The sequence below is a fragment of the Doryrhamphus excisus genome, chromosome 4, assembly GCF_030265055.1.
Source record: "Doryrhamphus excisus isolate RoL2022-K1 chromosome 4, RoL_Dexc_1.0, whole genome shotgun sequence".
NCBI classification, from domain to species: domain Eukaryota; kingdom Metazoa; phylum Chordata; class Actinopteri; order Syngnathiformes; family Syngnathidae; genus Doryrhamphus; species Doryrhamphus excisus.
The window spans coordinates 11,236,539-11,260,385 of record NC_080469.1 but is presented as its reverse complement, the minus strand read 5'-3'; the positions used below and the strand labels follow the sequence as shown (position 1 = coordinate 11,260,385).

The 23,847-nt window shown below is 38.4% G+C and overlaps 1 protein-coding gene across 2 annotated transcripts in view; it reads left to right on the top strand.

Annotated features, from left to right (window-relative positions):
• The window catches only part of LOC131127692 (EGF-like repeat and discoidin I-like domain-containing protein 3), an 81,811-nt gene that overhangs the window by 8,112 nt on the left and 49,852 nt on the right, over nucleotides 1–23,847 (top strand). The window contains exons 2-3 of one of the 2 annotated variants that reach the window (XM_058069828.1): nucleotides 9,485–9,514; nucleotides 18,616–18,744. In XM_058069828.1, coding sequence (XP_057925811.1) covers nucleotides 9,485–9,514; nucleotides 18,616–18,744 — 159 coding nt within the window. The remainder of the gene's footprint in view (nucleotides 1–9,484; nucleotides 9,515–18,615; nucleotides 18,745–23,847) is intronic. The other variant, XM_058069829.1, reaches the window with a different exon arrangement.

Below are 23,847 nucleotides of genomic sequence, written 5' to 3'. Positions count from 1 at the left end.
AACAAACATAAAATGCCAGTGATGACATGACCTTCATTTGAGAAATCCATCTTTATTGTAACCTATGACATCAACTCTTCCATAATCAATTTAGGATGTAGGCACGGCACAGTTTCAAGTGGTGACAAATAAGAAGCCAGGAGGAGATAACTATATCTCTCAAATGTATCAAATATATCATTCATCACGCTGAACATATTCTTCATCATCATGACGAGCAAGTTTGACATTATGACTTCTATTACTTACCACTATTTGAGACGTATGAAATATTTACCAAGGTGAACCCACGGAAGCCGGAATACTGCACACACTCTCAGAATCCCATCGAAGAATGTGATGAATCCTGTGCTTGTTAATCTTGTCTCAAACTTTGAAGTTTCTCACATGATGATTTAGCAGCTAAAGTTGAAAAGTTAGAAATGTGTAACTTTGTTAAATGGAGGGAAAAACTTGCTGAGGCTGTACCTTTGTAAAGCATACATTAAATCTATTGTTACCCACTGTAATGGGAAATATAATGCGGAATTGGAAATATGTTGATTGAAGGATAATTTAACAAATTAAAGGCCATTGTCATAGTTCCTTTGAATTGGATTCCTGTGTAAGGCCATCATCGAGTTGCAGTTGCAAAAAAATATAGTATAGTAAATCGAGTATGCAGATAACAATCATCCCATGATCTACTTTGTATTCATGTTCAGAATTTTATAGCTGTCTCAATTTACTGTTTCATCAGTAGGTCTGCCCTTTCTTTCCAGAGAGAACACCTGCTAAACATTGTTTTTTTCCCATCATATGAATGCAATCTCCTGATTTATTTATTTGTGATTTACTCAATTGACTATGTAAGTCTGACAATCTTACATATCCTCCTTGCATTTGATATACATGTTCAGTTCAGGCAGCGTGTTCAGTCATGTGACAAAACAAGAGATTTAATGGGAGAAGAATTTCAAAACAAGGTCACAGAAGGTTCCTTTTGTGTGCTGTTGGCTGTGCAATAACCATGTGAATTAAGAAATAGTATTTTTTTCTTTACGTTTTTTTCCCTGTATAGTTGCACTTGCACCCTTGGTACCGTCTTCTGTGGTTAATGTGAAGAGTTGAGTTGGATTCTTGACAAGTATTGCATTAATCCCTCAACCACTTCTGGTATACAACCATACATGTGGGAGATCTTGTCTGGGAAAAAAGGTACAAACGATGGGAGGTATCCAAGTTTGTAATGAGGCTAAAAAGGCTCTCCTGGCTCACGAGCAAACTAGGGCATCTGTAATGAGCTTGGGGTTGGGGGGCTTAGAGATAGGGAGATGTGTTGTGAACAAGAATGTTGCCACAAGCTGTAACTTCAACTGTACACTTCAGAGAGAAGGAGCTGTGTAAATCAATAGTTCTAGACATCTTTTATGTCTGCCAATGGGGTTTACCATCACATACCCAATATATTACTTATAACTAGTAAATAAATTGTGTTACTCCACTGACTTCAGACTGAGTCTTCATAGCTCTACCCTCAGTGTGTTTTAAATTAGTGCTGAATTATATCTGTTGCTTAATGCTTCCACCTCTGGGGGGTTCATCTCTGGTCTTAAGCTCCAGATCACAATAGTTTCAGAGCAACTGGGTTTCCATAGCTGCACTCAGCAACCTCCCATTCACCTGTGGTAGTCAACAACAATTGCAGACAAACTTCATCCAATATTATGCAGATGTTTACCAATATTACAGACTGTATCCAACAGTATGTCAGTGTTCATGCAACACTGGCCTTACAAAACAAACAGTAAAATCAGGAGTTGTAATGCAAATTTGTGTCAGCGTGTGACTTTCAGCACGTCAGGATCCAGAATGTATTTTTAGTTGCAGCGTGTTTCTTATGAAAGATGAGCTCATTGATATTGTTCTAAACTGACATCGGAGAATAGCACCAGGGGGGATTACATCACTTCATTTGAAAATTGAGGGTGTATGTCTACATTTGATGTCTTTATTAAGTTGTGAAAGTGGCATATTTACCCATTAAATTCACTACCTGTCACAATGAACACATCTGCACCAAATTTTATACATAGGTTTGCATTTTATTTTTTGACAAAATCATAGCTTGTAGTTGCAGAGGTGGGCACACTAATACAGCTATGGCTCAAGTACGGCTTATGGCTCATTCTTATCAACAGGCATGGACTTTTACAGATGTGATTTTGAATTGAACCTCTCCATTTCCACATTGAAGTATGAACCTACTCACATAAAAAATAGGTTGAGGTTGGACAAGTAGTGGAGATGGTATTAAACCAGACTTGGGCAAACTATGGCTTTTAATCCATCCTGCCACACGTTTTCAAATTATATTTTTAAAACATTTAACATCAAAAATGTAGCCAGCAATCCGATTTCTGGAGTGAGAAAGTCTGAGTTTTCCAGGTCATAATGGTAACATAGGGACAGCTGCACAGCAGCTCCAGGAAGAAGTGGGTGGTGGTCTGTGTACAGAGTAAGCAGCGCCAGCGTACGTGACGACAAAGTTCTGCAGAAAAGTGATATTTTATCAGAGATTTGTTTTCTCTTAACCCATTGTATTCATGTGTTGCTACATTTCTGGCATTATTGCTGCATTTTTCTTGATTTCCAAACATGTTGAGGAGGTTGCCAGGAAGTAGACGCAAGACGTTCACTTACTCTTGAATCAGTGTTCTAGTTCAGAATGTAAATCCTACAGCCTTTATTTATGTACATTTTGTGAGTGTTATTACATCTTTTAAAGTGGTCTGTCATGTAATTTTTATCATTCTGTCATTCATTACTGTGTGAGTTTTGTATTATTTTGTGATATGCTTTTATACTTTTTTAACAGCATCACAATTTAGTTGTGCCATTTACAATAATAAAGACATTCAGTTCTATTCAACCTACGCCCACCCATTTTTTTTCTATAATCAACCCAGTTAAAATAGTGGCCCACCCCTGTTTTAAACAATTACAAAATATTTGGTTTAAGTTTCAGCAATGTCTTACAAGGATGTATGATTTTTGAAGGCTGTGGTTTGCGGCTTTTGTGGCCACATAACCCGTTTTCATGGTGTGGACTCCAGACAGAGGACTTTGTGTATGAAAGCTTTCGAGTTCAGGATGATGATGGAGGCAGCCTCAAATACAAAGTTGAGCCACACCACAGTGATTATGGGAATTGATTCTGTTCCATGATTTTTTTCTTTTTTTTGAGGGGGGCTTACCCAGATGAAAAACTACTTGTAATTTTAAAATGTCTTTGTCCTACCAGTGGCACAGCTAAATGTATTTTTGTGTCCTTGTAAGTTCATTCTGGAATCACTCTGAGGTAATTGCAGTGTGGGTTCAGGACCACTGATCGATCAATAACTTATACCAGATAATTATAGCAGCAATCTCAGTTCTTGAGCAGCATATTGTACTTGACGATGATTTAATGACGTTATAGTGCTTGCATGAGGTAACCCCATTTTGAACTTAATAGTTTTAGGTCCACTGATAATGTGGTGCAATTGCAAAACACAAAAGCTAGGTCCTCATTATATTTTACAATTTCACTGAAATTAAATGTTTCAAATGTGTGAATCATCTATGGACACAAATTGCTATCAAACTTAATGAGGGCAGAACTTTAAAAGGGTGGCTGTCTCTCATCTTCAAATGGACTTCCAATGAAGACCTGGATGTCTTCTTAAAGCTCTTTAACGACCAGCGTGCTTTCTGTCATCCATGATTTATCCATCTTTTTGAAGTGCTGCTTTTTATATCTTATCGAATCTTCTTTTCTGACTTAATAATTCCAGTGTAGATTTTGCATTTTAACATTAGGTTTTTGTATGATTCAATACGTAGAGACAGACGTGGAGTACAATCTCTGTATAAGTATCTAAGTATAAGTATTTTAGCCTCCATAGAACATTATTTTGCACCTCCCTTAAGCAAAGCTCAGAGAAACAGCTCCAAAAAGCCAGTCACAGTGGAAAAGGGGTATTTGTAAACGTCTACGCAATGTAGCACTAACATGGACTGCATATACTCTATTTTGCATATCTTTGAAATATGGAAAAGGTTTGTACAGTATGTTACCGTTTTTAAAGGAAAACTACCCTTTTTTGCAATTTTGCGCATTACTCATAATCTTAAAACCTGAACACATTTATTTTCCCTTTTTTAAACACAGAAAACCAGTTAGTATGAGCTACCTAACAATGCATGTCATGGGACCTACCTATTTTGGTAAAAAAAAGAATACCCTAAAAAAAAAACAATTTCAACAGTGTCAAATGTACATCACTGACTTGTATTTTAACCAAACTACAGTGATATTGTTATTGCAGCAGCGGACGTGAAAAACTATATTTATCTGGCTGAGTAATACAACGCCTTGCTCGCCACTGGTCTGTGGTCTGTCAATCACAGACGGAACACAGATGGGAGAGTGGATACCAAAGTCTCAATTTCAAGATCAGGAATTCAGGATGTCAGGATATTGCACCTGAGGACTGGAGCACAGGTCTGCTGCTGGAAGACACAGCCATCCTAATGAGAGCGGACACTGTAAGTGCTGTCGCTATTTCTATGGTGCTGTTGTAGACGGAAGTAGTGTAAGCTCCTGGGCTAAATCAGTGCACCAAGAATTTTTGATAATGTTTTAAATCATCAAAATACTGTAAGTACTACATGCTAGCATCAATGTACTTGTTAATGCATGATCCTATCATGTACATCCAACAATAAAATGTTGTTAGAGGTTTTTGTAGAGGGCTTTGCTGTCGAAATAGGTACGTCCGAATGACATGCATTGATACCCACCTCATATTAACTGATTTCTCTCGATAAAAAGCACAGAAAAGGGAAAGAAATATGTGTTCATATTTTACATAAGGGTTGTGGATGTTGGACAGAATTCCCATTCCAAAAAAAGTTTTCTTTTAAGAAACAACTTCACCTTCTCTGCTCACAAAGAATTTAAATGAGGATGGAGGAGCTATTCAAATGCAAGATGTTGTTGATACAAAGAGATACTGTGCTTCCTTTTTTAAATTACAAGAATATCAACAATGCCTTCCTAATTATTGGTGCTCTTGTGTGCGGGTGAGTCACAGTCAGCCACCCACTCCAAACTGGGATTTAATGTTAATAAACACTGCTATGATGGAGCAAACACCTCGAAGGGTGACATTATGTGGGCGATAGATGTACGCTGAGCATCTGCTGGGGATTGAAAAGTGTTTGTTTGTGTGTGCTGGTCATGGCCACAAAAGTGATATTTGTAGCTGCAATATGGCATATCCACACATACTGCCATATGTGTGACAACGTAACTAAATCCTCATTAGAAGCAGGCTCATTTAGAGACAATGCAATTTCCTGACTGGCAATAATAATTTAAACAAACATCTGAAATATGTTTTGACTATATATGCAAACAATGCTTTAAATGGGACCTATTATGCTTTTTCCAAACGATGCCAAAGTTTCAGATAATGAGGTATGCGCATTTGGAAGTGAGCCCTAAAATACATTTGGGATGGCTCAAAACGCTCGGTTTGAAAAGGCGTGGCAAAACTGTTCCTTTGTGATGTCACAGAGGGGCAGACTTCCTTATATATAAACTTACTTACCCTTCCCCAAACTCTGCTTCCCCCGCCTCAAGTGCTGCTCCTCTGTTTACTTCCTAGCAATGCCTCCAAAGGGATTTGTTTACAATTCCTAAAGATGCCACTATCAGGCACAATGGTTTGAGTTCCTGATTCCTTACCAGCAAAATAAATGCATTTTAATCTGTCAACGGCATTTCACACTGGACTGTTTTGTGAACATGGGCCACTATGCAGCTGGACTAGCCAACAAACTTGCTGAAGCCCTACGTCGTTCCAACATTACTTGGTCGTGTGGAAGAGTCGGAAGAGCAAGCAATAAGTAACAGTTGTTTTGTGTAAGTCATGGATCAAAAGCGCTTGTCTGTGTAGCATTATAGCATAAACAAAGGTTGCGGGGACGCGGGGTTGCTAATAGCGCTACCCGAGCAATATACAAAGCAAAAATCTTTATATACACTCGGCAGTGGGCAGAATCGCTGTTTATTATCAGCTCTTATTAACTCATAAACAGTTTGCTGTTTAAATACAGAAATACAGCTGAATAGGTGCAGATTCTGGAAGAACTCGAACGCTTTCTGTGCTGGTTATCATGTGTAGCTGCTCCATAGGAGTCCACAACTCAATACAAAGGGCCGGAAAATGAGCATAATAGATCCCCATTAAAATACTCTCTAGCTCTGTCGTCATAGTTTAGGAGAGTAAACATCATTAATTAGAATCAGGTTTTTTACATTCTATGTAGCCTATAATAGCCATCCTAATTCTGCAGCTTCCTTTTATGTGCTGAAATGTAAAATGGAACATGTTAAACATGTACACATCATAATTAAATGAAGCTTTGTGCTAAATTAAACCTTTTTATATAGATTAATTTCCTTGCTCATATATGACCAACCAACTTTGTTACATTTTGCAAACATGTACTACAGTGTATACAAATAACAATGCATGAAATGTGTTTCTGCATTTGGGTTCCAAATGTGTGAAAAAAGTTTCACTGTTTTGGATTCAGAACAAGGAAGACATCTTGACAGACACAAACAGGATTTGTCAGCCCCAGTGAGTGCTGTCACGGCTGCCAGCATTAGCGGTGAGAGCCCCCTGTCACTCTTCATGCCACACTCCTAAATGGGGCTACAATCCATTAACGACATTGTTTTTGACTTTGGCATGTGCTGACTGGCCATGACAGTGGAAGAGATGAGCATGAGGGAGTCTGCGTGTCAAGTGGTGATCAATATGGCCACATTCCAGTAATCAGTGAATGACAAAATCAACTACATTGGAACCTTGTCTGTAAAAGTCTGTGTATGTGTGATTTTGGACACACTAAAGGTTTCCCCATCAAGTACACTGATGACGTGCGAATGTGCCCTGGGTTAATTTTGTAGGCTTTTGTGCACATGGGCCTGCCGTATGAGTCCCTCTATCTCCACTGAACACCTTGAAGACAAATCAGCACCGTGTTGGACAGACTGGCTGGTCACATTATGGATGTTATTAATGCCTGGTGGCTGTCAGATTAAAGCAATATGTCCCAAGATGGAGTCTTATCATGCTTCATAGTGGACCTCATCCAGGGAAGCAATTTATAAATAAATCATATCCTTCCATTTTTAAATTATTTTATATACTCAATGTACACTATGTCTATGTTTAGTGATTGTTTTATGCAGAGGAACATGAAGCATTTATTTTCTTGATCAAATGTAGCTATATGTCTGTGTATGCTGTTATGAGTGTACATTCACATCAAATGTAAGCCATTCTTGGCAACACCGCAAAATGGATGGGACAGCAAGAGACCACAAATGTTTTGGAAGACATGAAGACAGCGTTAAATGCTCTACAAAAGTCTCGTTGTTAAAAGAAAAAAAAGTATTTTTGAGCTGCGCTAGCCTTGAAAATGTAAATGATTTATGAATAAGGAGGCCAGACCGAGTTAATGACATTACATGACATTAATCCCTCGTTTATCACGGTTACTGAATTTCTGCAAAGTATTTTTTTAAGTAATAGATGAAAGCCACCAATTTCAACAAGACAACTGTATAATCAATTTATTAAGTACAGACTCAATGGAAGATGAAGTACAACCCTTCACTGTTTCTGACATAGAGAGCATCTATTCATCTGTGATGTCAAATTCCATGGGAATTATGCACTCATAGAGAAAGAATCTACATTTCAAGACAAATATTTGCATAGGCCACTGTAAGAACATCAGTGTTTTATGCATGCTTATGATTTACCTTTTAAACACTTGGATCAAAGGGAAAAATACAGTATTTATTGAAACTCAAACTTTCTATTCATGTGTGGGTGTGAATAAGTCATCTGCACTCCAAGGCATGTTTATATCTTTTTCGTTTTTGCGAGCATGTAGCTGTGATGTGCTGGTACGCTTGCGTGTATGCTCCCTATTGACTCCTATGGTACGAAAGTAGTGGAAATGGCATAGAGAAAACGACACTAAGTGAAGCGTGGAATGTTCTCTGGAAAGTACAAAGAGTAGCCATTGCTGCCAGAAGGATGAGAATTTGGGAAGGTGTTCAGCTTTTGACTGCCTGTGACTTCAATTCAAATGGTTGCTCACATTTTAAAGCGGCGGTAAAGACTGCGGTTCACTCTGTAATTGTGTCTTAGTCCCAGCGATGTCTGCATGACTCATTTCCCTTATGAGATTGTAACTGCTATTGTAGAATAAAACATTCTAGGTAGTTGTTTCACATGAACGATCCACTGATCATCCAGACTGGTTTGCCAATATAGACATTTATAACTACCCATTCTTTTGTGAAACAGGCAGGCTGATGTCTGTTCTGTCAACGGTAGTAAATATACTCTGCACATGATTATTGAGGTATGTTTCGGAACACAATTTGATTCTCTTGCAATGGATTTGTAGCTTCTTGAGATGCCGACATCTATAATTATCTTCTGACCTTCTGTGTGATCAGTGCTACATTAAAGCTGTCTGTTAATTCCTTATTAGTATTCAATGCTCTGCATAGAAACTTGGCTCTAAGATCGAGGCATACATTAATTACGCTAGCATGGTTATGGGATCCTGTATCATTAGCACTGTCATTAATCGGTGTGAAATTGTCGACATGCATATTTGAGTAGGGTTTAGAGCAGTGGTTCTGAACTGGTTTAGACCCACCATCATCCCTCAATGACAAGTGGTGACCAACTCTTCGTATACCTTATATTTAAAGGGACTGTTTGCAACACAACATTGGGCAACGACCCACAGACCACTGAAAACAGCTCCCCAACCCACTTTTGGGCCACCACTCACCAGTTGAGAATCCGTGCTGAATAGCACTGTTTGTCTTTTCCACTTATACATGGAGTTTTATCGGAAAAACAAATCAAGGACATTTATTTTGATCATGCAGATGTCTTGGTTTTTTTTTTTTTTTCTCACTACCCAATTAGTGATAGCAATCCAATTTGCCGGACCCCCTTGTTCTTTCACATCTGTGTCCAGTGTTCTGGCCCATTTTCAAGGCAATTTTACAAGCGATGATGGTGATGGAGGACTGTGGTAATGATGGTAGATGAGCCAAATCTCAGTCACTGTGCTGGAGTGGAGCCTAGTAGTCAGTGGTTACAGCGAGCAAGCTCGTGTGCCACAGGGGATAATCCAACAGCGGCCCAGAATGATGAATACATATTAGTCCAAGGCCTCCAACCAGGACAAAGGATAATTGTGGAGTTTAAATGGGGGGTGGGCAGTTTTGGCAGGATCCTTAACCTGAAACGAAGCAGGTGTGTCAGTCTCGAGCCATGTCGAACATAACATATCTGAGATTATGCTAATTTCTCTTTTTCCCCTCCTCCCATGCTTCATGTCTCTACAGCAGCAGATGGTGAGGAACCAACTTCAGCAGGTGGGAGATTTTTATGGTTAATAATGTGATCGCCATTGATTTGTGTCTTGTATGAAATGCATGATTGTGTCTCATAGAGAGTTTCACAGTCTCAAGCATGCATTTTACTTCTTTCACTTCGGCTGGTACTCATCCTGCCTGGTCAGCACCACGAGTAATTCCATTCATAATTCAACTCCTTAGGTTTCTTGCGATAGTCCAATTTGTTTCCATTTTGTGTTTTGTTGGGTTGGGTTGCTTTATTGACACAGTTGTTGGTGTTGTTAAATGCGGCATCAATTTCACTAACTCAAAACCTTATTAATCATTTATTCACCTATGTATTGCCTTCTGAAATATAGTCCATTATCATCAATCACAATGTACCCAGTACCGTAGGAGTTTCTTTCTTACGAGAGCAATTATACAAAAACGTCTCATTGTGATACAGTATATAATCTTCTAGTGTTTATTTGGAATATAATGAAATTCAACAAAATCTAGTTAATTGGTTATTGCTTATTTGAAGCCTTAATGACGAGTCTAATGCCTGTCTCATCAACAATTACTGACACAGAGTGACCAATGCAGAACCTTGTATTTTTATTTTACTGGATTTAGTTGTTTTATTGATTTCTATGCTTGGAAAATGATTAATTTAGGCCAAGAATAAGTAAAATTAAATATGCACTTAATTATGATGTAGTGAGGGAGTGATGTTCAAACTGTGACGTAGCGAGGGGCGACTGCAATGGTTCTAACACAGCTAATCTAATACATTCATAAGTGCCCATACAGACACATACATACATACTAAGCAAGTAAGTATAAGCAAATTGTCATAACATAGAAACTGCTGTCTTGTTCAAATATCTTTCACCTCGATATCGGATATTAAACTTGCTTGTATTTAAATTTTTGCAATTACTGTTAATGAATTAGAAAAATCCAAATATGTCTTGTTCTTTGTCGGTAGAACAGCTACACTGGAGCCGATGTCCAAATGTTTTTCATGTTCACATTTTATCTGAAATGCAGTGCTGTGAGAACAGCAGGAGAAACAATTATCAAATGTGATATCGACCCAAATTAGGTGTGATTTGCAACCACTGACCTGGAACTGGACTTGGAGAGAAAATAGGACAGCATAATAAGGAAAGTCACACATGAGACCACACAGCTTGTCAGTGCTCATGACACAATTTTGCATATCAGCATTTATCTTTTAATGTATCTAATATGCATATTCTTGCCGTCCTGCTTTGGTGAAGGGAATATTTAATTATTTCGGTGAAGTGCACCTGAGACTACATAGTACATGCACACCATCCTACTAAAGAACATTCACATTTAAATTGAAACTCGAGGGTAGAAAGAAGAAAATGTGCTTATGTAAACACCCGGAAAGGGGAATTATTGAGTCAGGACAAAAGGACACGATCTTTCCTCAGGCCACGTTTGTAATGACTGAAAACAGACTATTTACATACAAACACCAGCTAACAGCGGTGCAACAAGCATTTACAAGGTGTACTGAAATACCTTCACAGAAGATGTACATGAAAATAATTGCTGAGGGAATATTCGCTTAACATTGAATGTTTCAACTTAGAGTGACAGTAGTTATGTGAGAAATCTTCCAATAAACACATCCATTGCCAAAATAACCTGCAGTAAATCAGTATATTCCTGTTATACCACAAAACTCAATTATTATTATTTTTATTTTTAATGCACAACAAGGCCATAAGTATATTCAATTAGCCACATATATTTCAGCAAACACACACATATGTTAATAAGGAAATGACAATGCCATGTTGCGTTGTTGTTGAGTGACCAACGCAACACAAGCCGTTTTTAACTTGACAATGGCACCATTGGATCTGAATGAGCTCAGAGTGAAGAGTGAATTAATAATGAAAATATTTTTAAAATATTAATACGGATAATGACAAAATGTACTTGTTTTATACTCATATCCGGCAAAAATGCATTATCCGTAACAGATACTCGTTTATAACAAGTATCCAGCACATCCCTAATTAAGACAATCAACATTAAACATTACACCCACATAGGGTTGGTAAAATGTGGCAGAATATTTCATTTTGTTGTCAATCTGGAGAGACACAGTGATAAATTGTATCTGTTTCATCGCCTTGAGCTATGGATGGAACCTTTTTTTTATGTCTTATTACTGTGACTCACTTTGAAATGGAGACAAAATGTGCCACATGAATACACTAGGCACAGATCAATGTGCGTCACAGATTTTGTTATGTTGAATACACTTTCTTTTTTTTTTAATTTAATTTTTTTTTCTGAATGTAGTTTGATTCTGCTCAAAACAAAGTGTGTGCAGCTTGGCTTAATGGTGTGTCATTGTGATGGGCCCTCTTCTTTTATTCTGTCTCAAGAGTCGCTACTATTTGAACACATCAAATGTTCCTCTTCAGAATCAATGCAGAGTAATTTATCACATACTCAAAGCCTTCATGGATGCTTGTCTATTGCATATGAGTGTTTCATACTAAATGAGAAGGACCCAGGGCATGTATTCACCTTAGAAGAACTCTGTTACACATATATCATTTTATTTTCTTCAAATATGGTTAAAGCATTGCATTTCCAGTATAACCTATTAATACATTATCACAATGTTAGACATCGGATAATAGTGGTTTTGTGTTTTTGTGTTAATTTTGAGTGGTAACAAAATTCTGTTCTGCAATACAAGCTTTACGCTTAAAATTAGGGGTGTTACAAAATTTTGTGTCACAAGATCTTGCAAGATTAAAATGTGACATGATTTCCCACATTAGGACACACATTAATTGAAAATGAACACAGTAATTTTGCTGCCGTCGACATATTGCAATGTGCATTTTCCTTGTTTCCCACTTCCAAACAAGTAGGAAGAGGTTTCACTGCGATGGTTTCAGCACCTTGGTGTGTCACAGTGGGTTGAGGTGAACGGTGAAAAAAAACGCAAAATATCGATGCCCTCTAACACAGGCTCACTCCTCCCACTCCCAACCCTCCTGCTAGCTTGATGTTGACTTTTCTTCTGCTTTTGGATCAGCATTTACAATAAATGTGACTGTTGTAATTATTAGATTAGATTCCAGTAATCCTCTCGGTCTTTTTAATTGCCAGTGTTAGCTCACGATGAAGGAAGCTAAGCCAAATGCATAGAAGCACAATCCAAGTTTAAGCCCTATTATTTGCCTCACACATTAAAAAACATTTTAAATGGTATTCACCACTAATGAATTATAATGAACAATGATGATGATGAATGGACAGTGGAGCATGAGCTGATGTGTTTTAACTTTAAACATGAATGAATAAAAATAAACATTCTAATTCCCTTCCTATGTTCACTCAATGGCAACAGACAGTGATTCTCAACTAGTGTGGCTGCAGGGCCAACCATCACCCCTCAGTGACAAGCGCTGACCCAAATGGCACCAGAACTGTGTATGAATTATTACTTTTGACTAAAATTTGGCTGAATTTATGTACTTAGACAGCAGAATGTATGCACTTAACTCATTCAATACCAAAACCATATTCATTTTTTTTCCATTATTTAAGTATTTGAATTACTATTCTGTTCATATTGCATGTCACACAATTCCGTAACAATAGAAAAGGCGTTTTTTTTTGTACTGTGTGTATATTTACCTTGTTTTATTCCTGGTTTGGGACTGTTTAGGCACCAGCACCATTTCAGAAAATCAGCAGTAATTTCACAAGAATAAAGTAAACAAATAGTATACATTATAACAAGATATTGTTGTAATCTAACATGACAAATAGATAATTTTACAAGAATAGCATGGAATGCACAACAGTCATGGTTTCTATGCCGAATGCCACAAAAGGTGTAAAGAGCCTTAGTCCCAACAGTCAAAGCTTACTGAAGTGTTTGATGAGCAAAGTAAATATATAACAAAACACAGAAACAGTGTCCCTCGCTACATTGCAAAAGAAATGCAACATTTCTATACGGTTGAAAAGCCAACATTTTGGGAAATGTAAGAAATGTTTGCCTGGGAGAACATATATGTACATGTGACAAACACCAATTCCTGAATTGCATAAACGAGTGAAAACATCAGAAACATTTTATTCTGCCAACACAGATACAGTATGTAGACTAGCTCACATATGACCCCCTTCATTAGCTTAACAATACACTACATCACTGTGTGTGTGTTTTTTTATTTTTGTTTTTTCTTCAAAGACAGGATTTATTATGGTTTTGGGTTAATATTGTGATTTTTATTTAAATGCAATTTGTGTTATTTTCATAGATTTTTTTGTCTGCTTTTGTTTGTTTGTTCTGTTGTTTGTTTTAATTTGCCGCGTATTCTCACTAGGGTCACGAGTATGCTGGAGCCTATCCCAGCTGTCTTTGGACGAGAAGCAGGGTACACCCTGGACTAGTCGCCAACTTGTATCCACACTTTCAGGAAAAAAAAACAGGTTTAGTGGACTACATGCTGCTTCTAAAAAGGCTGGAGTAGGGTTAGTTGAATTCAAAAAGTCACACATGCCAACTAGTGCTCTTACAGACAAATTATTCTTACTCTTGATAAAAACCAAGAAGAAACACATTCTTCAGAGGAGGCCTTTAAGGACAGTGCTGTGACATTTTGATGACATTTAGTCTCTGACAAGACTCTCAGAAAGATGGCCATCTTCATGATGACCCCTCAACTTGCATTATTCTTTGACATATTCTCAGCCATTTAGTCTCTGCGTGCATGCTTCCTAATTTGTTGGACTCTGAGTGCATTTGTCTGACTTTGTCAAATCCTGATGGGATGAAATGGCAAAATTGCAGCAGCACAGCGGTGCGATCGTCAAAGGGCTCTCACGGCTTGAGCACTCGGCAGCCCCTGCTGGGAGCACAGATGTAATATTGGCTACAGTGCCAACATAGATGGGTGGAGGTGAAGGATGGGTTCACTGACCATGAGCTTGTGAACCTCAGAGGCCCATCTGTAAAGAAATGCATGTTTAAAATAGATTTGACACAATTAGGCCATGTCAGATTTGGATGGAGCTTGGATGGCTGCACAATCACAGAAGAGGGGCTCCAATATAAATTTCACACCCCCAGGGGCTATGAAAGATGTTCTTTTGGAACACTGCGGGCCTTTTTGCATTGAACAATGTAGTGTGAAACACACCTTACGATGGAAGTATGTGTGATACTGAAGATGGAATTTCCAACCATGTGCCCATTTGTGGAGCATCAGATTAAAGACACTAAGTACTCCATTCTCTGGCGAAACATCTTGACCCACTTCATGGGAATCAGGAAAAATCTGGTTTCTAAGTCTGTCCCCTCAACTGTATGACTCAACCTAATGTACATTAACAGGAAATAATAGATCTTCAGGAGTGTGGTAGTCTTCTTGACACCCCTTTTCTTCAGGCATGTTCCAAATATCTATCAATATTTTTCATGTTGCTGTGGGATGCTCATGTAAGAATTGGCAAAATTTACAGTACATGACCAGAAAGTATTTTTTCTAATGCTAGTCCATCATCAGATGACCGTCATCTTAAAGGTAACATCATAGCTGCTCCTCTAAGGGTGTGTTGACGTGGCCACCATTGATAGTTTAATGATTAATGCAATATACTGGATACTACTGTGCGCCAAATAAGCAGACCAAGGAGTTGGTTTGAAGTATACATGTCACGACCCTGAATGTAAGACGACCAGTCTTTTTCAGGATGTTTACTAGTAATTCAGTAATTCTGAATTCTGAAAATACAATAGCCTATTATTGATGAATTGCGTTTTGAAGCAACTGAGGAAATCAAGTAACTTGAAGATGCTACTTGGCTGCAACCACCAGGCATTCCTTTTCAAGTAGTTAATTCTCGCGTTATATTAGAATTGGTAATGAACAAGAATTGGGAGGAGGTGCAGCAGTACATACATGCAGTGTAAAGTTTAAACCCAGTGACACGTCTTTGTGATGGATCTCTAAAGAACACAAAGATTATTTTCCCGTGTTTAACCAATAGACAAGTTTCCATAGCTGATTGATTGGACTGTCGGTGCAGCCATGAAAATAAATCACGTTGCTTGTGCTGGACCCGGTGCCAACTCACATCAATCACATGGCGAGTGATGGTTCATGCAGCAGAGGAGCCACTGACATTCAGACAGGAAAGCTGCCGATGTTTTCCTCCAGACATGCATCAAGCAGGCAGGCATCACGCAACGAACAAAGAGCAGTGAAGGGAGGGCTGAGTGATGTTGTCAGACAACACGTACAAGGTCCAAAAGTTGCATGTCTGAGAAGTCAAGCGCCCTTTCATCCCTGCTGTGTCACTTCTACCCGTGATCCACTATATAACTTAAAGTTGTCTGCACATTGATTTGGTTGATTTATGAGTGCATGACAAGACCAACACATCAAAATAGTAATACAAAAAAACATTGTTGAGAAAATATATGTCTACCAGTGACCACTTTTCAAATCGTGGGGAGATTATGATTATTTTCTTGTAACCACAATCTGAGAATGGTGATAAAATGTGTTCTCTGCCATTTTAGGGTGAGATGCTTGTCATGACAAATCAAAGTAGAAACACACCATTCTATTTATTTGTCTTGTGACCTTACCCTCGGGGAAACAAAGGCGCCATCACACCTTCACATTTATCTGCTTGTTATTGGGGTCAGTGACGATGATGCTGGAAGTGGACCTTTGCTATGGTTGCTGTCATCATGGGACTGTTGTGCCCTAAAACCCTCTGTGCCTCTATTCGGTCTCTCTGTCTCAACCCAACTGGTGAAGACAGACCCCACAGAGTGTAGGTTCTGTTTAAGGTTTCTTCCCAACTGTGAACGGTTCTTGCCTTAGTTCACAAGTGCTTGCTCATGGGTTCAGGTGGTTCCTTAAATGCACGAGGAGTGTGTTTTTTTTAGATCTGGTGCATGTGCAAAATGCCTTGAGATAACTTCTGTTGGGAATTGGCGCAATATTAATAAACATACTGAATTCAATTATTTGACCTTGATTTCATCTTATTTGCCAAGTTTCTAATGTTTGGCAAATGTGGTTCAATGAGGTGAAAAATCACACTGCTATTCTTTGTCTTCATTATAGATTAGAGTTCCATTTGTGTATGTGCGCCTTGTTGTTTTATTATAGGCCTTTTATTTGAAGTTTTTTTTTTTTCAGAAAAGTAGCTCTTATGACATATTTTTTCACCTTGTGGTTTATGTTTATAAAGGTCATCGAGCTCCATGAATCACAGTTGTTGGTAGATAATATATTTTATGTGTAAAAACATTTTCTTAACTTAAATGTCACTGCCATTCACAACACGATGTTTCAGTATCTCTGTCAGCCCCTGTTCCCTTCTCATTCCCTGTTTTTTTCTGCCTTTATGCGTTCTCCATTAGCGAGACTGTCAGCATGCTTTGGTGCCACTATAGATCGTCTCGTCAAAACAGCCCAGAGACCTGTCACACTGTCTCCCTCAGCCGGCCTGGCCTCTGTGAAAGTGATTATATATTGTTCGGTTCAACTGATTAGCCCCTGCTCGCTTTATTATTACTGATGTAGGTTCTCACTTGGCAATGATGCTCCTTCGATGGGATTTCAGTTTTCGCTCCTCTTAATAAATCATAGGGTATATTTAGAATTCGCATTTGCCTGCATTTGTTGTTTGGGTTTTCTTGCTTCAACCCACATTTTAAAAACTCTTCTGGGCTCAGCCTGATGCTTTTCAGCATATTGTACATTCCAGCCTGGCTTAGCTTTATACATATTTTGATACCTTAAAAATAAAGCTCCTGCTCGGTCAAATTGGCCCAATTTATTTTCCCTTATTCTAAGTTATCATTGACAGGCAAGAACGTTGGTAAATTGCCCATATTTATGGTTCAAATCTTGTGACATCTTCTTTACTTAATAGTAATAGTACTTAATAGTACACATTGTTTAAATACTGTGCCACTTGCAAGTCAGTGAGGAAATGGTAACTATTTCTTTGGCAGGAGCCAACCACAAGCAATCAGTGCACTCACAATGTGCCTGTCAGCCCACTGGAAATCACAGGAGGTCCGTTTACAGGACAGTATAATAATATAATAAACAATATAATGATTAATGTAATTTGAACATGAACACTAAACTCATCACACAGCAATGTAACACTCAAAAGATATCCCGGATAAATATGCAAACATGTATCAAAACAAGTTTAAAATGGGAAAAAGAAACAACTCTTTTAAAGTTTTCCCATAATCCATTGCGTTTGGGCCACACATTTATTGTGTTGCTGCAATGACGTCAACCTCACTCTGGGTTCCTCTGGTGGACATGACCACTGTACAAGCACATCTGATGACACAAATAACACAGCCAAGTTTGGACAGCCTCTAAGGAATTGTTTGGATCATGAGACAGGCATTGGCTTCCCCTTGACTTATGAATGTAATAACCCTGCTTGAAAGACTTTGTCATGGGAAATCATGCTGCATGTTAGCATGGGTGCTAAGTTTTGGGGAGCAATATTCTTGATTTTCACAATTTGAGATAAGGGTAGGTTATTAATCATCACAAGTGTTCTTCTTCTTTTTAAACACGTACAGATGATTAAATGCCTCCTACATCGCAATTGTTAAAAAGAAAAAAAATGGTAGTGATGGGTGAGGAGCTGCATATGCACTATTATCAATATGATAATCAATTCTTAACAAATGAGAGTGCAACATCGAAAATGCTTTTTGGTATGGAACAGAAACACACGGACATTTTAAGTACTAAGTGGGTTGTAATGGGTACTGTATATTTCACTTGAGTGAAAATATGCAAACAAATGATACATTAAACATAAAAGACTGCCCATTTGAAATGCTAAATTTGTTTTAAAAGTCCATTAAACTTGAAAGCTTTACATTTATTTCCACATCGGGTTACTTCAGTCTTAACACAATGTGTTAACATTGACTTCTTTTCCCCCATATAGAAAACACATCTATGCCATGTATTTGCATCTTTATCCAAGTTTTTGGTTTGTAATTATTTATTGCACCAAACATGATTCTTATCAAAGTTGTTGATTTTTCCATGCAGGGCCCTGCCACCCAAATCCTTGCCACAACAGGGGGACATGTGAGATCAGTGAGACCTACAGGGGTGACACCTTCATTGGTTATGTCTGCAAGTGTCCTCCAGGATTCAGTGGAGTACACTGCCAACACAGTAAGTTGTTGTGACTTTAAAGGACCTTGACATTTCTAAGCCTGAGCAAAAATAAATGTAACGTGTCATGATCAAGTGAGGGTGGGTGTGCTTGTAGGACGTAAGTCAGATCCAAATGATATCCCTCCACCGAGGAAAACACAATGTAATTAAATTGATATACAATCGAGCCGAGTGACATGGATTTGTGATGGCCTGACAATTCATACGCTTAGTCAATACAATAAAAAGGCAATGCAAGGTTTATTCAAGCGCTAATATCAGTCATAAGTGTTATTTATTTGTTTTCCAACATCACTGGTTTTGAAAATATGGTGCAGGTGTTGTTGCTGAAACCTCTGCTTACCACATACAGCGACCCCGCACAATAATGATGCTGTTCCTAGAACAACATTGACATGTGATATCGGATCAGCTGTTTGCTAACATGTAATCACACTTTTATTAAAAGACATAACACAAAAGAAAATAGAACAAGTCAGCCTATCAGTGTCACATTATTATATTTGTCTCCAGCCAGAATTGTGTGCCACTGGCACGCGTTCTTGTCATAATTCAGTTATTGTTTCCTTTTAAGCCCTCAGGGTTGTGGGAAGCTGATTTGAAATGGGCTGAATGCACTAACGTCTGCCAATTTTCCTCGCAGTCATTACAGTTCAATACGGGAAAACGGTTCAGTGAGAGAAAGGGAGATTGAGAATTGTTCATCTTGAGAGACGAATAATCAAATCTACTGCCGGGATAGTTCTTGCAATTAAATGATAAACATACATCATCAGTTCTTGTTTGTTAAGAAATGCAACAAAACTGAAATGTGTGTGTTGACTTTTAATGAGTGAAAACAGAATGGCAAGGAGAAATAGGATATTACCTTGGATTCTTTGGATTTATTTTTTTTTTAAAGACAAGGCACTGGTAAGATTAAAGTTTGATGTTTTGAGGTTTTGCCTCTCATCTGAGTAAACTTCATTGTGAGATGCTTAAAAACTTGATCAGACTTTGCTGTCCTATCTAGAATAGTAAACTGGGAGTTTGAGTTTTTTTGCACTAACTCAGTCAGAATTATTTTCCTACATATAAGCCTCTTTTACAAAAAGATCCCTCAGGGCCCCAACAGAAGGGCTGGTAATAACCCACTGTAGCCTTTCACACATAACTGAGCAAAAGCAAGATATTGCTGCAACCTTGTGCTCTTGCACACAGTGACGCGGTCTCCTGCAATCAGCTAATTAGACAATGTTGTGCATCTTATTGGCATATTTCTTTTCTGTTATTAAATTATTGAGTTCAACTTCCATGTCACAAAATTCCATAAAAATAAAAAAAAATAATTGTTTTTGGCCAAAATGTTTTTTTTTTTTTAAGTAACAAGATTAAATGAGCAGCACTCATCACTACTTAGTAGTAGTAGTAGTAGTTAAACATGGAGGCAAATACAAATCCAGTGTTTTAAACTATATCTCCTGACTTTTTATTGCATTTACTTTATTGCTCTGTCAGAGCCAAATCCAATTTCACACCTTTGAACATTATCCTTAATACGTGCGTTACACATTCTGCTTGTTAGAGCTGTTTTATGAAGCTCTGGCAGGATTGTGTCGCACATGGACAAGTAGTGTATCTACAGGCTCTTTCCTGGGTTCTTAAATTGAGACTATATTTAGTCGACTTTAGTGAGTACAGAGGTTTCAATGAGATAATGAGTGTTGTCATTACATGTGTACATTCGTGCTGGTTACCAGCACTCAACTTATTTGAGCTTCCATTCAATTGCAAAGTCATTTATCATTTGTGATAGTGTTGCATCACGAGCCTGCTGTTACAACAGAGCAAGCATACTGATATTGGGAAAGGAGTCAACCATCGTAATGAACTGTCACAGCTCAAAGATAGCGACTGAATGCCTCACTTGTCATAGAGTTCCAAATCATTTTAGGATGCATGCTTTCAGTTGACCAAGGACAAATAAAGCATAAAACTCGCAATATTTTTCACTGCCAAGTATGTTATTTTTCCATGTCTCGCCAGTAGCCGTTAGTCACGCTCAACATGGCAGTGCCCTGCTCCACGAAAAGAAATGAACAGTGCGACCTGCGTGGCTGATTGGTGTCTTTTTGATGATACTTGCTGACCACAGATTGTTGCCATTCCTTCTGGAACACACCAGTAGTGTAGATGACATAAGATTGTAGGACATGTGAGGAACTGATGGAGGAAGAATTTGTTCATTGACAGATGCTAGCACACCTCTTTCTCAACTCACACATTCTCACCACTTTCGGTACAAAGTCGCTTGTGATAAAGTGTGATATAACCGATAAGCACAGATTCATAAACAGTAGTTGATATAATATTTTAATGGACATTGCTACAGTACGTATGTACTCTTAGGTTTCTACTTGGTGAAGTCGGGATACAACAGCCACAGTTTCAGATAGAACTTCATTGGGCAGGTTTATTCAAGGAAATCAAACTATATTAGGACATATGTGGGAATCATAAAAACAGCAATATACTGTGTTTGTAATTTGTACTTTGTGAAAGCAACTTAATGTGGACAGATATGGTCACACCAGCATGAATACTGATTTTTTTTTTTGGTGTTGGTTATGTCCAAGCTGCTGATATATACAATGTTTGTGCCATCAGCTGCTTCTTAGTCAGAAAACGTAGTCGATTCATAATAATAACTCAATAGAATATCCTCCAATGTGACCACAAAAGCAGTTTGCTATTCAAGTCATGCGCCCAAAGCCATTTTTATAAGCAGCATAGATAAACTCATTTTAAGGGAAGATTTTCACCTCATCCATCAAAAAAAATATGCTTTAGGGGCAAGTTTAACTAAATTGATTAAGATTGAAGTACAGCTGAAAGTTTGTGGAAATGTTTGCTCGGGGGAGGGAGACGGGACCATGGAAAATACGGTAAATAAATACTTTGTCCAGAGAAAGTTTAAGTCTTGCTGCCTCAGGGCTGTTCTTGTTTGTTTAAATCTGACTTTGGGTCACAAAAGTTGTATGGATAATGTGCTAATCTCCACACTAGTCTTGTTATGCTATTGCAGCGGTGACAGCTGTTGCTCGAGGCATTGGTGCCTGCATGTCAAAGCACTACCAATATTGTAACTGTCTCTCTAAGTCGTCAACAGAAACTGTCCACAGAATAGAACTTAAGTTCCGACAGCACATCATGTGCTCTCAGTTTAAAGCAGGGGTCCGCAGGACACTAGTTTGAGGCCCCCGCCTTGATATGAAAGTTTAATGTTAGTGCGGCCCGCGCAAGTTTGATATGGATGCTGTATAGTATCATGTAGCCAGAAAAAAATTATTACGTTTGATTAATGTTCATGTTAAAGGTTAAATAACTGTTAATAGTTATCCTCCCTATCTGTGTGGAAGTGGTACGTTTTTGCCTTTTTTAAGTTTAAAGGAAATAACTTGGAGGCTACCGTTTAGGTCGCTAGATCTCTAGTTTGCGAGTTATTATGTGTCTCAAGACCCTGCAGTTGCGCAATATGTTGTAAATAAAAATAGTATAAATGTGACTATAGTCGTGTTTTGTCATGTCTACAGGGCTCTAATAATGCTTTGTTAATTTTAATCTGAAAAAAATAATTTGTCTACCCACCAACTATATGTGGTTTCTTAAGTTTTTATTATTTGCTGTTTTATTATTATTATTATTATTATTATATTTATTTATTACTGATTGATTGATTTTCTTTATTCTTGATTTGTTTATTTTTCATCTTATTTTGTGCAGAAAAATAAAAATTAAGACATTTGAGAACAGTGGAATGTTTTATCAGAGCTTTTATTGTAGAAAATCGAAACCAAAGCACTGAAAAAGTTTGTAATTTTTCTGTTTTTAATAAATGTGTTTTTTTTTTTTTTTTTGGAAAACCTGATGTGGGGGCGGCACGGCGGTCTGGTGGTTAGTGCGCAGACCTCACAGCTAGGAGACCAGGGTTCGGTCCCCGCCCTCGGCCATCTCTGTGTGGAGTTTGCATGTTCTCCCCGTGCATGCGTGGGTTTTCTCCGGGTACTCCGGTTTCCTCCCACATTCCAAAAACATGCTAGGTTAATTGGCCACTCCAAATTGCCCATAGGTATGAATGCGAGTGTGAATGGTTGTTTGTCTATATGTGCCCTGTGATTGGCTGGCGACCAGTCCAGGGTGTACCCCGCCTCTCGCCCGAAGACAGCTGGGATAGGCTCCAGCACCCCCCGCGACCCTCGTGAGGAAAAGCGGTAGAAAATGAATGAATGAATGAATGAACCTGATGTGGCCCAGTCTCACCCAGACCCTAGCTCCAGTGGCCCCCAAGTAAATTGAGTTTGAGACCCCTGGTTTAAAGCATCCCCGAATTAACACTGATTATCTGTGCAGCCAGAACAGTGAATGAATAAGTCATTGTTTCTTACACAGTTTGTTATTCAATCAAGATGTGATGACACTGAAATAATGTATTATACTCACAACATTATTGCTCCCATCAATTAAATGGAGCTTTCTGTTTTATAGGTAATGTGCACACACTAACCACTGCTCTATTACTGAGTAAAAAAGCTGTTTACAGGGCACATCCATTTTCACTGGCAGCAATAGCCCACCCACTGTTTGCACTCTGTGGCCAGATACATTTACAGGAAGAGAAGGGAAGACATTTACGGGTGAAAGGTTCCATCATCTACCAAATACCTCAAGAGGTGACCACAATTACAAAGCCAGACCTTCAGACATCATTGGACAAATTCTGTGAGTGCTTATAGTCTATGAAGTTCAACACGGAACCACAGTTGCCTGAAAGCGCCATAGATTTTAGTTGCCGCATATGGTAGTGACCCGAATAAGACCTGTTTTTCTCTATACAAAAGAGAGACGAGTTGAGAGATATATACATGCAAACAGAAGATGGTGCAAAACAACTTCTTTCCGAATGTGTTTGAAAAAAGAAAGCACAGCAATAACATGCAAACTTCACATGAAGATTTCCTAGCGGAGAATCAAACTCAGGTTCGATTGTGTGGCCTACATGCTAACCACTCGGCCACATTTTCGTACTCCACATGCATTTAGACCCTTGAATACAGTTGTACG